Genomic DNA, 13,829 nt, shown 5'->3' on the forward strand with positions numbered 1-13,829 from the left:
AGTTTCAGCGATTCTCTTCGGGAGATGAGTCCATCGAAGACCTGCCACATTCTGGACGCCCATTGTTGGTTGATGAGGATGAAATGAAGGACGCTGTCGAGTCTGACTCCAGCCAAACTTGCCAAGAACTTGCAGTGAGGTTTGCTGTGAGTGTTGAAACCATCCGCCTGCATTTGCATGCGATTGGGAAAGCGTGGAAGCTGAGTCGGTGGGTTCCGCACAAATTGTCGATCGACAACAAGAAGCAACGGCTTACGATCTGCACATCACTCTTATCACGCCACAATGTTGAGCCTTTTCTTGATCGTTTATTGACATGCAACGAAAAATAGATTGTGTACAACAATACCAAGCGTTGCTATCATTGGTTGTCCCCCGATGACCCCATCCCAAAGACACCCAAGCCCAATCTCCACGAGCACAAGGTTTTGCTCTGCATTTGGTGGACTACAGCTGGTGTGGTGCATTACGAGCTGCTCCCAACAGGCCAAACCATTACTGGACTGGTCTACTCAGCACAGCTGCAACGAGTTCACGACCTGTTGCTTGTAAAGCAGCCTGCACTGGTGCACAGGAGAGGAGTTCTGCTTCTCCATGACAACGCGAGACCGCACACCGCTCGCGTGACTCAGGACAAGCTCCAAAGCCTTGGTTGGGAGAGTTTGCCTCATCAACCATACTCGCCAGACCTCTCCCCTACTGATTTCCATTTTTTCCTTTCCCTGGGAAATCATTTAAAAGGACAGCAGTTCCGAGACCAGGACGCGGTTGAAATGGAGTTGAAAGCTTTTATAGACTCAAAGGACTGAGAATTTTTTAGAAGCGGAATAAATAAGCTTGTTTTACGTTGGGAAAAGGTTTTAGATGCTAATGGTGACTATTTTGATGAATAAATGTACTTACTTTTGTCGTTTTGTGTGTTTTTATTATATACGGAAAAACCGCACGAACTTTTTTGGTTACCTGATATATATTTTATGTAAATATTTAGTTTGTAACACTAATCTATCGCTAAGTCTCAATGAGACCCAATAATTAAAATATATTTATTTTGCCTCATAAAACTAGATTCATTTAACTCATTTAACTAGTAAAAATAATTAATAAAGACCATCTGGACATTCCTGGATGAAAATTCAAATTTAAAACGATAACGATTTGATTATATTGGTGAAATTTTAACTAAAAAATTTACTTTAAATACATCATCATTTAAATCACTTGACTTACATGCAAAATATTGTTACAATCCTTTAAAAGATATTTTATTTAACTAAGCAAATGACTGTTTTAAAATTATAAATTAATTCATGTATATTAGTAACAAAAAATAATAAATTTTTAATAGTTTTATGAAAAAAATACTTTTTTGTCAACAGCTTTTAATCCAAACAACATGGTAATCATACAAATATGATAATAATGTCAACTTTAATAATGCCATTTAGCTTCAAAAAGATATATAAAAATATCATCTTTGAATAACAGATTTTTTTTTTACTTTTGTCTACCACCTGGCCTGCTATGGCCGAACAATTTACCCTTACTTTCAGTAGAATTATCTGACTAATACAATCAACATCATCATCATCATCATCATCATCATCATCATCATCATCATCATCATCATCATCATCATCATCATCATCATCATCATCATCATCATCATCATCATCATCATCATCATCATCATCATCATCATCATCATCATCATCATCATCATCATCATCATCATCATCATCATCATCATCATCATCGTCATCATCATTATCTTCATTATCATCATCATAAATTTAGTCATCTTGTTTCTAAAATATTAAAACTTACCAACAAACTCCATTTTTCCACCACACTTTCTTTTTCTATTATGACTTCTCTGAATTCAATAAAAGTACAATTTATACATTCAATCATTTGGGATTATATCTTTACATACGATTGCATTGCAAAAATCTGAAAATTATCGGACACCCACATTTCCTGAAGTCTTTAACATCTCAGCCAATGCACTAAAAGGACCAGCTAACTGAGCCCACATAACAGTGGATTTCACTTTACTACAAGTTATCTCTGCTGGTCCGGTAACCTTATTCATTGCAGATAAACCTTTGTTCCAATTAAACTTAAAATACCCCACCTTGTTTTTACCTCATTTTCATTTGTAAGTTCCTAAAATAATTTTCTTATCTAGCCCATTAGTAGAGTCTTCTCCAACAACATCCCTACTTTTCTTATGCATTTCTTTTGTCCTCTAAATGAAATATCTCGTCAAATAGTCCCTGCTCATCAGTTTTTTGAGCATATTAAATTTATAATGACTGTAAAATAGATTTTTCAGAAGTCTCTGGATCGTTACTACTGAGATAAAAATATCTTTGGATCATTACTATTGAGAGAAACTTTCATTACTATTGAGATAAAAATTTGATAAAATAATGAGTTTTAGAAAATCTTTTTTCTCCCATTTTTTTGCAATGATAAAATTGAGATTTTTACAGAAAAATAGTAAAAGTAATCATAATTAAAAACAGCAGCAAAATAGTGTAACAGCTGCATATAATAATCCTAGCCTCTGCAGGGGGTTTGCTATAGGCTTTAATTAAAATTAATTTCATTTTTACTTCAAATTTCTGCTTCAAAATCTGCCACAAATAGTTAACTTGATGTTATTAAATAACTGTGTGTGCAATAAAAACTTTGTTTTTTAACTATAATTTTTTTTAAACATAATTACCTCCCCAAGGTCCATGGCAAAATGGAAAATGTTATATAGCTGCCATGGGCTGAGGGAACATAAATATATTTAAAAAGCCCAAGAAATGTTGTTTTGTAATTTATTTTTGCTTGTTAGTGTTGTTATATCTCTATCAACATATAACTTATAAAAAAAGAAACTTCAATGAATAAATTACAAATTAACAAATTGAGTACTCTAATTCCAGAGACATGGTGGGTTTTTACCTCTAAACAGAGACATTTGTGCCTACCATCATAGAGTTTGAGTTTCTCAATAGAGACATGATGGGGTTGTGCCTCTCAATAGGGAAATAATGGGTTTGTGCCTCTTAATAGAGACATGTTGGGTTTGTGCCTCTCATTTACAAAGCAAGCATTTTATAAATAAACCATTACTGCATGAATTAAATTGACAAGTCAGATTAAAAAAAAAATTTTTGAAATTATAAAGATTATTTTTACGCACAAATACTTACTAAATAATCATGTATAGTTATCTTTGAAACCGGCTTTTTTCTCCATTGTGCTTGATAAACTGGATCTGTGCCTAATTTAAACCGCAATGCTAACTCTAATGCCTCTCCATAATGTTCTTGTTCTATCTAAAAGAAGTTTACAGTATACTTATAATACACAAAAATATTTCTTTCTAATATTCTAGAAGTTTCTCCATAATATTCTAGAAGTTTCTCTATAATATTCTAGAAGTTTCTTTATAATATTCTAGAAGTAATTCTTATTAAAAACTGGTAAGAAAATATACATGTTTAAAAATTTTATATAAAAGTTGTTTCTACCAAATAAGACCTAAAAAAAAACAACCTTTCTAGAGAACAATTCTTCTGGAGTTGTCGATTTAAGACAAATTAATCGATAAACATTCGTGAGAATCCTGAAGATAAAAAGAAACTATCAAAAGATAAAAATTTAAGTAGTCCCCTAATTAAATACCAAGTAGGTATTTAATATAAATAAATCCAAGTAGGTTTAGTTATAAATAAATAAATACTATAAATTATTATATAAATAAATACTATAAAGTACTAGAGTAAAAGTACACACTAAAGTACACCGAACACTCTTAACAAAAAGCTAAACAACTTTTTTAATATTGAGAATTTGTAGGATTTTTTTCTCTGGAATATAGTTGTTTATTAAAGCAATTCTGCAGCTTAAAAAAATAAAATTTAATTTCAAGTTTCTATAGAAAATAAGATTTTATTTTTTTTAAAAGTGTCCGCTTTTTCGAAAATTTTCCCTAAAAGCGGACAGCTCCAAATTATATGAAAAAAACATAGATAAATTGATAAATTCAATATTTTTATTTTTATTGTTTAAATATACACATAATAATAATACAAAAAGAAAAAACTAGAAAAAAATAAATAAAAAAACATAAGCAAGCTTGAGCTTGAAATAAAAATAAAAAATTTATAAACTAGGATCTGCAACTTTTCATGCAAAAGAATTCTTTGCCTTTTATATATCTTTTTAAGAGACAAGGTTCACAAAGCCACAAACTGCAACCAGATTTTTCACAAGTTTTCCATAAACCTTGCATCTCTGACTTTTCATTTTCGAAAAACTTTGGGCACTTTTTGTACATTTTTTTTAGCTTTCTTGGCAGGAGTTTCTACTTCTGCTGCTGCAAAATCAACATATGTTCGTTTTAATAGCTTCACGTCTTCTCTTAACTTGTTTAACCATGCTTCTTCTGTAAAAGGTTGATCAGCCACTGTTCTAATATTTCTGGCATTTTTTGCAGGATGCTTGTAAGCGTTTTGGAATTAAAATTACTTCAAGAGAGCTATTTCAAGACTGATTTTTACATGAGTCACCAATTCTTCTTGAGAAGTTAAACTTAAAGTTAAAATTGAAGTTGCAGGCGAAATTAATTTGATTTTGGTATGCAGTAGAATTGAGCTGTGCCTCTTAAGCTTAACTTGCCATTTTCAATCTTATTCAATGCATTTTTTGTCTTCTCAGTGTGAGGCTTCTCGTTTGTTTTATTTTTTGCCATTATAAGTTTAGTAAATTCAATTTAGTTACAGATTTTTGAAATTGAAATGATGCACTTTTGCGGTTACTTTGTGTAACCGCAAAAGTACATCATTTCCTCATCATTTCTTCATACATCATTGCTTATATTGTTGAAGTTAAAGTGCAAAAGTACAAAATTAATTAACACAAAAGTGTGAAAACTTAAAAATGAAAAAACTCAGTCAGTGTGAAATAATAATAAAATAAATTAACTTTAACATAATAAAAAAATTCAATTAGAACGAAAAAATAATAAACAGAAAAAATTATAAACATAACCTATTAAATTTAATTTATAATTTAAGAGCCTAATTTCCAAAAAAAAGTTTAATTTTTAGGGTTAGATTTTGTTTGAACTTAAATATCTTACTAAAGCAATCATCGGAATAATTTTTTTTTGAAATTCTATAATTTTCCACACACTAAAAATTGAAACTTTTTTAAAATTTTACAAATATCTTTATTTTTAGTGAAGATATTTAGTTTTTTTGATAAGTGTCCGCTTTTGCGCACTGTCCAGTTTGTGGTACTTTTACTCTATACAATGGTTTAATATCTTTCACTATCTTTTTCTCACTATTTTTTACTATCTTTCTAGGATTGGGTTTTAAGGCCAATATAAACAAAAAAATTTCTAAAACATTTTTTTCTTCTTCTCATGAAGCATTTAATCAAAATCACAGTTATTTGTTTCCAGAATGAAAAAAAACTTCCTTTTATTTTTATTACACTTTGAGGTAGATACACAATTAACTGTAGTTACAACTTAATGTCCTTATTGAAATGCGAAACCATGTTTAACTTTAACTTTAAAGACACAATATTAACTTTCAACAATGTAATATTAGATTTCAACGACATGATATTAACCTCAAACAATAATGGGCAGTGCATAAGTTATTGGATAAATAACATCTTATTTATAAAATAAAAAAACAAAATAATTATTCTATATTTTATAAAATAAAGTATTTATCTTTTAACAAAATTCAGTTTTTCTTATATGAAAAACACAATCATCTGCAATTTATCTAAACTTTGTTTTGACACATTTCATAAGCAACTGTAAAAAATTTAAATCAATTTCTTGTAGCTTTAATTTAATGCAATTAATCGAACTTAAACTTAAACTCACACTGTTGAAGCCAAAAAATCAAAAAAGGATTAAGCAGTTTCAATTCTTTCAAGACACCTTGCGCTTCAAAAATCAAGACACCTTGCGCTTATGGGCTATTGCTTTCCTTCTTTTTTGAAATGATTTACGATTTCACTTTTTTTTATATTAGGTTTCTTTACAAAAACATTTTGATTTGCTTTCAAAAAGATTCTTGTTCAGCTTCGTTTAACCTCATTTTTAAAAATGCTTTTTAAATAATAAAGTTTATATTTCATAGAACATTTATGCATACTAGGGTGTCCCAAAATAAAAAAATTTTTGTACGCTATCTAAAACTTGGTTCTTATATATAAAATGACAAAACACATCAAAAATATTGATCCGAGACAAATGTAAGAGTCTGGTGTAAAACCTGAAAATTTTGAAATTTGTCAATTTTTGTTATTTTTTATGTTTATATTATTTCAAATGCACCTGCTATGAAAAATGAATAAGATTTTAGTCATGAGCACGATTTTGAAGTTATTCTTTAATAAGGTAGTCATCTTTTACTTATTATTTTTATTTTAGTGTTTACTACTATTTGTTATTTATAAAACTTTGATCCGTACATGAGATTTAAAATGGTTTAACATTTTTAGTTTCATAAATAAATACATTCAAAAATAATGATTCAGACAAAAAAAAGATCAACCAAAAATAGACCAGAGAAAAAGAAAGAATACACTGGTTTTAAATGCAACATTGTCAGTGGAAGGTCTGTTAAGTAAATTTTGCAAATAAATTTTTACACTATGCTTTACGAACTTAATTCTGTGGTAATTTCAACTATGTAATATTTTTCAGTGAAAGGATCCTTAGACTCACAAAGAAATATAATAAAAAGAAAGGACTAGATGAAGAGTTTGAACTTAAGATTTTGTGGAGAGAGGAAAGACATGAAAGAGTTAAGCTGTTGAATGATAAGAAAACACAAACGCAACTGAGAAAATCCCTCTCAACAAGATGAATGTGCAAATGTTTAACATATCAAAGAAGTCAACATACAAGAAAAGCACAGACGGAGTTTTCAATGGACAAAGCAAGTTTGAAGATACTGTTGACCCGTTTGAAAGTTTCAATTTGAAGAAACCACTGATTCTTTGATGTGTCCGAATCAAAAAAAGTCAAAAATAATTTTAGAATTAACACCTGATGAACTAATTAAAGCTACTTCTGCTGTCAGTGTTCGGTATAGAATTGGTGTTAGACCCCAGGCTGCTATAATTTCTGCTATCTACAATAAAGCTGATGTTAATTTGCATGAAATAAATGTACCAAGATCTATTCTACATAGAAAAAGATACAAAATTATTGAAAATCTTGGTAATTATTATTCCCTAAAGTAAACAAGTATATTTTTTTTATATCTTTATTTTTTGAATATATGATTTCTTTACATGAAACACTACGACAGAATCTTGTTGATCTTGTTGAAGGAAAAAATCGTCCATTTTGATGGGAAACTTTTTAGACAGCTAGAAAACAAAAATGATCTGACAGTTACCTGTAAGAAAATTGCACCTCAATACATAATCTGGTTAGGTTTAAATGGACTTCTTTAGCGGTTAGATCACCTATCTAAAATATAGCAAAGTTTGGGGAGACTGCACTAAATAAAAATGTTTTCAAGAAAGGAGACTACAAACATCTTTGTTAACTCAAGTTTACCTTGGTGGACATATTCCTGCTATAAAATTTCATCAGCCAGGACCTTACCATGAAGCAAGGTTTATGGAAGACGCAACTTATTTGCTTACATTAAAAATCACAAAGGACATCTCAAGCATAATGAATAAAAGAGAGAAGAAGATGGTTCAGACAGCTTCTTTATTTATATCTCTAACATGCTGTCCTCGGTTCTTCAAAAAGTCTTTGAGTATTAAAGTACCAGTAAATGATATATCAGCTTTCAAGGATGTATTTAAGTAAAAAATATCCTATACTGCAAAAAGTTTTAGAGTTTCCAATTCCTAAGGAGTTCATTAAGAATAAACCTAAAATGCCTGTAATCACACAGTGTTCAACACTATCAGATTTAGTTGGTAATCAGAGCTGAGTCTTGTTTCCCCTAGCCTATGTTATCCATTCCCAGGTTGAGTTAGCTGCAAAGGAGGACTTTTCTCTTTTGGACAAATTTAAATTGTTTGCAAAAAATAAGTCACTAATAATTGTGCAGAAAGGAATATAAAGTTGATCCAAGACTTTATTGTCATACTGAAATGAAGAAATGAAGCAGAATGTGTTGTTGGTTGCCCGAAACCACAGAAAAAAATTTAATAGAAATTTAACTAAAACCCAGCTAAATCAGATTTTAGGAGCTCATTATATTTTCTCAACCTTTCTGCCCATAATTCTTTAATATATGGAACATATTTTACAGCATATAACTTTTATTACAATAAATGTTTAACAGAAAGAGATTGATATATTAAAATTTAAAAAAAAAAATGAAAAAAATGAAAATTTTCAAAAAAACAAAAAAAGTTATACACCAAGCACTTATTACCTTTTATATAAAAAATTCTTTTAAATTTGGTCATAATAGACCTAGTGACTTGGTAACCGAGTTCTAGATGGTGCACTTTTTTCCAAAAAAAAATTATTATTTGTGTTTAATAACTTTATGATTTTATTTTAATTCAAATAAGAAAATCTTCAATGCTCCTTATTATTTAAACAATTATCAATTAACAATATTATCAAAAAATATTTTTTTAACCTACAAAATAGACCAAGTTTAAATGTTAATCTTTTTACCTAGGTTTACTAGGTTACATACCTAGGTTTCTTTAAGCTTGGCTGAAATCTTTCTGCTTCTGTTAAGAAGTAAAGTGCCTAAAAACATAAATAAAAAACATAAATAATAATGATGAAAGAGATTAAAAGTAATAATGATGAAAAAGAGAACAAAAAAAAAATCTAAAAAGAAAAACACTCTAATTTACTAAAGTTAAACACACAAACAAAATTAAGGTTACAATGTTTTCAATCATGCAATCATTACCACAAGAAAATCACAAGGATATATGAAATCATTAGTAAATATTAAAATCATTATTATGCTATTTAATGCAATATTTAATTAATTATACTCTGTTTTTTGAGTGTTATTTTGAGATATTTTACATAAGCAAAAGATATTATAACTACATGCTAAAATAAGACATGTGACTGTTATAGATATTATTTGTTACGATGGTCTTCGCCAGACATTAAAAATAACCAGACATTTTTCAAATTTTCATATGTGCAATACAATGAAATTTTCAAACATTTATATATGCAAAACAATGAAATGTTCATTTGCATAATAAAATGAAAAACTACCATATGTTTACTATCTACAATGAAATATAATCTACAATGAAATATAATCTGGGGTTTATAAAGATTTAATAAATAAAAACATTAAAAAAACTAATATTAGCATTAATTAGCTAACTACTCATTTAAATAACTTTTTATAGCAAACAAACTTTAAACAATAAGGTTAAAGACCTTAAAGAAATACAAAAATTAAATTTTTTTGTGTGCAGATTGGTATTAGAGTTTTATTACTGGAAAAACAACAAACACTAATATCACTTCGTAACTCTAAAAAAAAAAAAGTTTAAGATAAAAAATTAAACTGATATAATTTATTAACCTGTTTTACAATTTCTTGCGCTTTAAACTTTATAGACACAGAATGATCATCATCTGTTTCGCTCAACCAAGAACTATTTGGAGATTCAGGTAACTGAGCTGCGGTTTCTTTTACAATTTTGTCACACTAAAATATTTAAAAAAATAACAATGTATAAAAAAAAATTTTTTAATGTATAACTTTTTTCCTCAGCTTCTAAAAAATTAAGTATAGGACAAAAAACTATATGAACTGTTAATTAGGGATTAAAACTAATTATATATTAAATTACTTCTATATTAGTATGGATTATTTTTGCAAGTACTTTAAGTAAATTTTGTCATCTAAACATAACTATAGTAAATTATCTGGAAATACTTTTACTAAGTGAGTGAAATCTTAAATAAAAACTCGAAATATATAAAATTTCATAAAAAGATAAATATTAAAAAAATGAACTTATTTTCCTGCAAATAACTTTATATGGACTCTTTTATTAATGATTCTATTATTAATCATTTATATATTAATGACTCATTTTATCCAGAACTAAGTTCATAAGTTAATACTACATATATACACCACTTTATGTGATTTTAATTAGTTTTAAGTTCGCAAGCTAATATTACATGTATACACCACTTTATGTGATTTTACTTGGTTTAAAAACAAATTGTTGGGGAATAAAAATAAAATTTTAAGTCCAAAAATAATAGCTATACTAAAAGTCTGATGTTGGAGCAAATATATATATATATATATATATATATATATATATATATATATATATATATATATATATATATATATATATATATATATAAATATATATATATATAAAATATATAAAATATATATAAAAAATATGTTAAGTGTTTACATAAAATATGTAACAACTAAACAAATTACAAATAAATACGCAAAAATATAAATACTAAATGTTACAGGTACATGAGTTAAAGCAAGAAAAATAACAAAGCAACTAAATAATCAAAGGTTAATTATGTATAAACCTCATATTTCACTTAAGTATAATCTTTTTAAATATAAGGATAATTTATAGATGAAGAATGAAAAAAATTCTTGAATGATATAATATAATAAATAATGATATAGATTTGAAAGAAAAACATACAAAAAAAATAAATATTTTAAAGAACATTATTAAGTTAACATAATTATTAAAAAATTCAAAACATTCAGAAAAATAAATATTAAAATATTTTATTGTTTGTTTTTAAAATAAGAAATCAATTGGCAAAATTTTTGAATAAAAAATCTTATACCTCAAGAATCAAAGCACATCCTGCTACTACATGACTTACAACAGGGTATGGATCAAATCGCTCGGGTAAATCACCCAGCAAATTAGATAGTCTAAAAAATAATTAAAATATCAGATAAATAAAAAAAGATAAATTAAAAGTCATAACTTGCAAGCTAAAAAGTCAAACATCTGCTTCAAAACCTTTTTTTTTATAAATAACATAAAACTATTATTATTATTGTAACAAAAAGGACAATATTTTAATAGTTATGGGTGCATTCCCTATTTAGATAGAAGCATCCTCTATTATAGATGAAAGCATCTACTATTATAGAACTATAAATGTCAGTGTATCAAAGTGATCGCAATATAAAAAGAACATTTTTTTTCTCCATACATGAATTCAACTTTTATTAAATAAAAATTGTTTATAATTTATTAAAAATAAACTTAAAAAAATTCTAAAATATTGACAAAAATTATTTGATAAAAGCATAAAATAAAGTAAAACATAAAAATACAGCAATAAAAAAAATTAAAATCAAAAACAAAATCAAAAAATGTTTCACTAACGTTTTGATAGAAGATATAGTCAGATTTCCATTAGCACAAGCCAAAATTAGTTCCTAACAACAATAAAATTATTATTTACAATACTAATAATATTATAAATGACACTAGCTACAACATTAACTGGATATTAAATTTATAAACACATACTGTATTTTAAAGTTTAACTCAGATAAAAAAAATCTTGTCCTTTATCAATATAAAAAAATCTTGTGTTGAATTTTCTAGTTTGTTGATGGCATACTAAGTAATGTTTCATTTAATAACACTAAAATACTGAACATTATCAAAAACTTTTCCTTCACAAGACTTAATTCAAACTTAAAATAGTGTTTGTTTTATTTTTAATGCTCATCTTGAACTGATTAACAATGAGACTAAAAGTAAACTTTAAAAAAATGAATCAGAAAACTATTTTGATCATCTGATCAAAAATGTAATCAGACATTATTGAAGTCAATAATTAAACTTTGAATAATCGAAACAATCAAAAATAATTAAAATAATTATAACATACTTTTGGAGACCACCAATCAACCTCAACAACTGTGTGAGAATCATCTCCTAATGTAGCTGAAAAAAATAAAATACTTTTGTAATAATTTTATCAAAATTAAATCATTTTTTTTTTAAACTGAGCCTGTTTCTTATTTCTAACATTAACATTTGTTAAAATCTATGAAATAATGTAACATCTGATGGTTTTTATAATCATTTGCTTTCTATAATGTTACAATTACTTACTATAATCTTACAACTGTTTAGTATGATAACACAATTGTTTACTTTATTGTTACAATTTTGCTGCTTATAGAGTAACTATTAAATAAATAAACTCTACCACATACTTCTAAGCTTGTTAAATTTGGAGTAGTAATTGTTGATTGGTCAAGTCATAAGACTTGACCAATCAACATTACTACCTTGACAGGAAACTAGAGTTTATGTTCTTGTGAAAAAAAATTCTGATTCTCCAGTCATTTAAGTAGATATGTAAACAAATAAATGCCAAACAGACTAATTATTTTAATATCTACTTTTTTTTTTAAGAGATAAGGGTATTACTTTTAAGTATAAAGTAATTTAATAAGACTTAAAAAAAAACATTTGTTTACAGATAAAGTACACATACCTAGACTTTTAAGGCTGGAGCTCCTATGAACTTTTCCACTTATTGGCTAACAATAAATATAAAAAAAATGCATTAAATATTGATGTATAAATTATGTAATATATATGTATATATATATATATATATATATATATATATATATATATATATATATATATATATATATATATATATATATATATATATATATATATATATATATATATATATATATATATATTATACAGCCCTTGAAATTAAGGTCAGCATCTGGCAATGCTGACAGTGCCTTATGTCAGCCTTTTTTTGCCAACCTCAGAATTTCAAAACTTAATTTTATCTCAAAATAATGTTTATTACTTTAAATAATATATATTAAAAATAGACCTGCTCAGATTTATTCCATGTCCTTATTAATTTCATTGATGGAACTTGCCAAAGACTAATTCTACCATTTAAATGAAGTGAGACAAGTGTAGAGGAATCAGATGATAAACAAATTTTGTATATGCTATCCTTTAAAAAAATAAATCTAATATAAAGAAATACTTTTAATACGCAAAATATATTTAATAAACAAGTAAAATAAAAAAGGTTGTGCTATAAGAATGCATAAGATTTCTTCACTACAAAAGGTGTACATCTATGTAAAGCTATTTTCTCCATTTTTGACTTTGTTTCATGAGTTAAGAAAACTCTTCCCAACTCTTTCTTATTATTAAACTTTCTCATATTTATAACTTTCTAAATAAGCTCAAGATTTTGAAAACAATTTTAAAATTTTCATAACTAGTTACTAGCTAATTTATTATAAAATATTACCAATAATAAATTAATATAATATATTATATAATAATATAAAATTTAGTTTAATATATTATATAATAATATAAAATTTAATATAATATATTATATAATAATATAAAATTTAATATAATATATATTACCAATAAATAATTTTGTTGACGAGATTTTCTAATGCGTGCAAGCATTTGGATTAACTCTTTTCGAGAAACCTGAAAAATAATATTTTATGAAAATAATATTGGAAACATAAAACGTATATAGAAGAAATACACAAAAAGTACACAAAAATAAGATCAAAATATAAACATTTTTTAAATAAATAATAAAGATATTTAACATATTTTTATGATTTTTAATAATATAATTTTATTCATCACTAATTCAATCCAAGATTCTAATGAAATGATTGTAATAACAGTATATTTTAATAACATATCAAGTTATTACAATATACTGTTATTATTAAGAATCGATACCCAAATCATAAGCTCATCATTAACTAGGAAGCATAAGA

At 26.5% G+C, this 13,829-nt stretch overlaps 1 protein-coding gene across 1 annotated transcript in view; it reads right to left on the bottom strand.

Moving 5' to 3' along the window:
* Positions 1-13,829, bottom strand: part of LOC100215633 (NBAS subunit of NRZ tethering complex) — a 142,019-nt gene that overhangs the window by 73,791 nt on the left and 54,399 nt on the right. Inside the window, exons 13-22 of the mRNA XM_065796126.1 lie at positions 13,456-13,524; positions 12,896-13,024; positions 12,530-12,575; positions 11,915-11,970; positions 11,401-11,453; positions 10,847-10,937; positions 9,582-9,707; positions 8,715-8,770; positions 3,559-3,628; positions 3,213-3,338 (exon numbers count right to left, since the gene is read on the bottom strand). Coding sequence (XP_065652198.1) covers positions 3,213-3,338; positions 3,559-3,628; positions 8,715-8,770; positions 9,582-9,707; positions 10,847-10,937; positions 11,401-11,453; positions 11,915-11,970; positions 12,530-12,575; positions 12,896-13,024; positions 13,456-13,524 — 822 coding nt within the window. The remainder of the gene's footprint in view (positions 1-3,212; positions 3,339-3,558; positions 3,629-8,714; positions 8,771-9,581; positions 9,708-10,846; positions 10,938-11,400; positions 11,454-11,914; positions 11,971-12,529; positions 12,576-12,895; positions 13,025-13,455; positions 13,525-13,829) is intronic.

The sequence above is a fragment of the Hydra vulgaris genome, chromosome 04 (genome assembly GCF_038396675.1).
Source record: "Hydra vulgaris chromosome 04, alternate assembly HydraT2T_AEP".
Lineage (NCBI taxonomy): Eukaryota > Metazoa > Cnidaria > Hydrozoa > Anthoathecata > Hydridae > Hydra > Hydra vulgaris.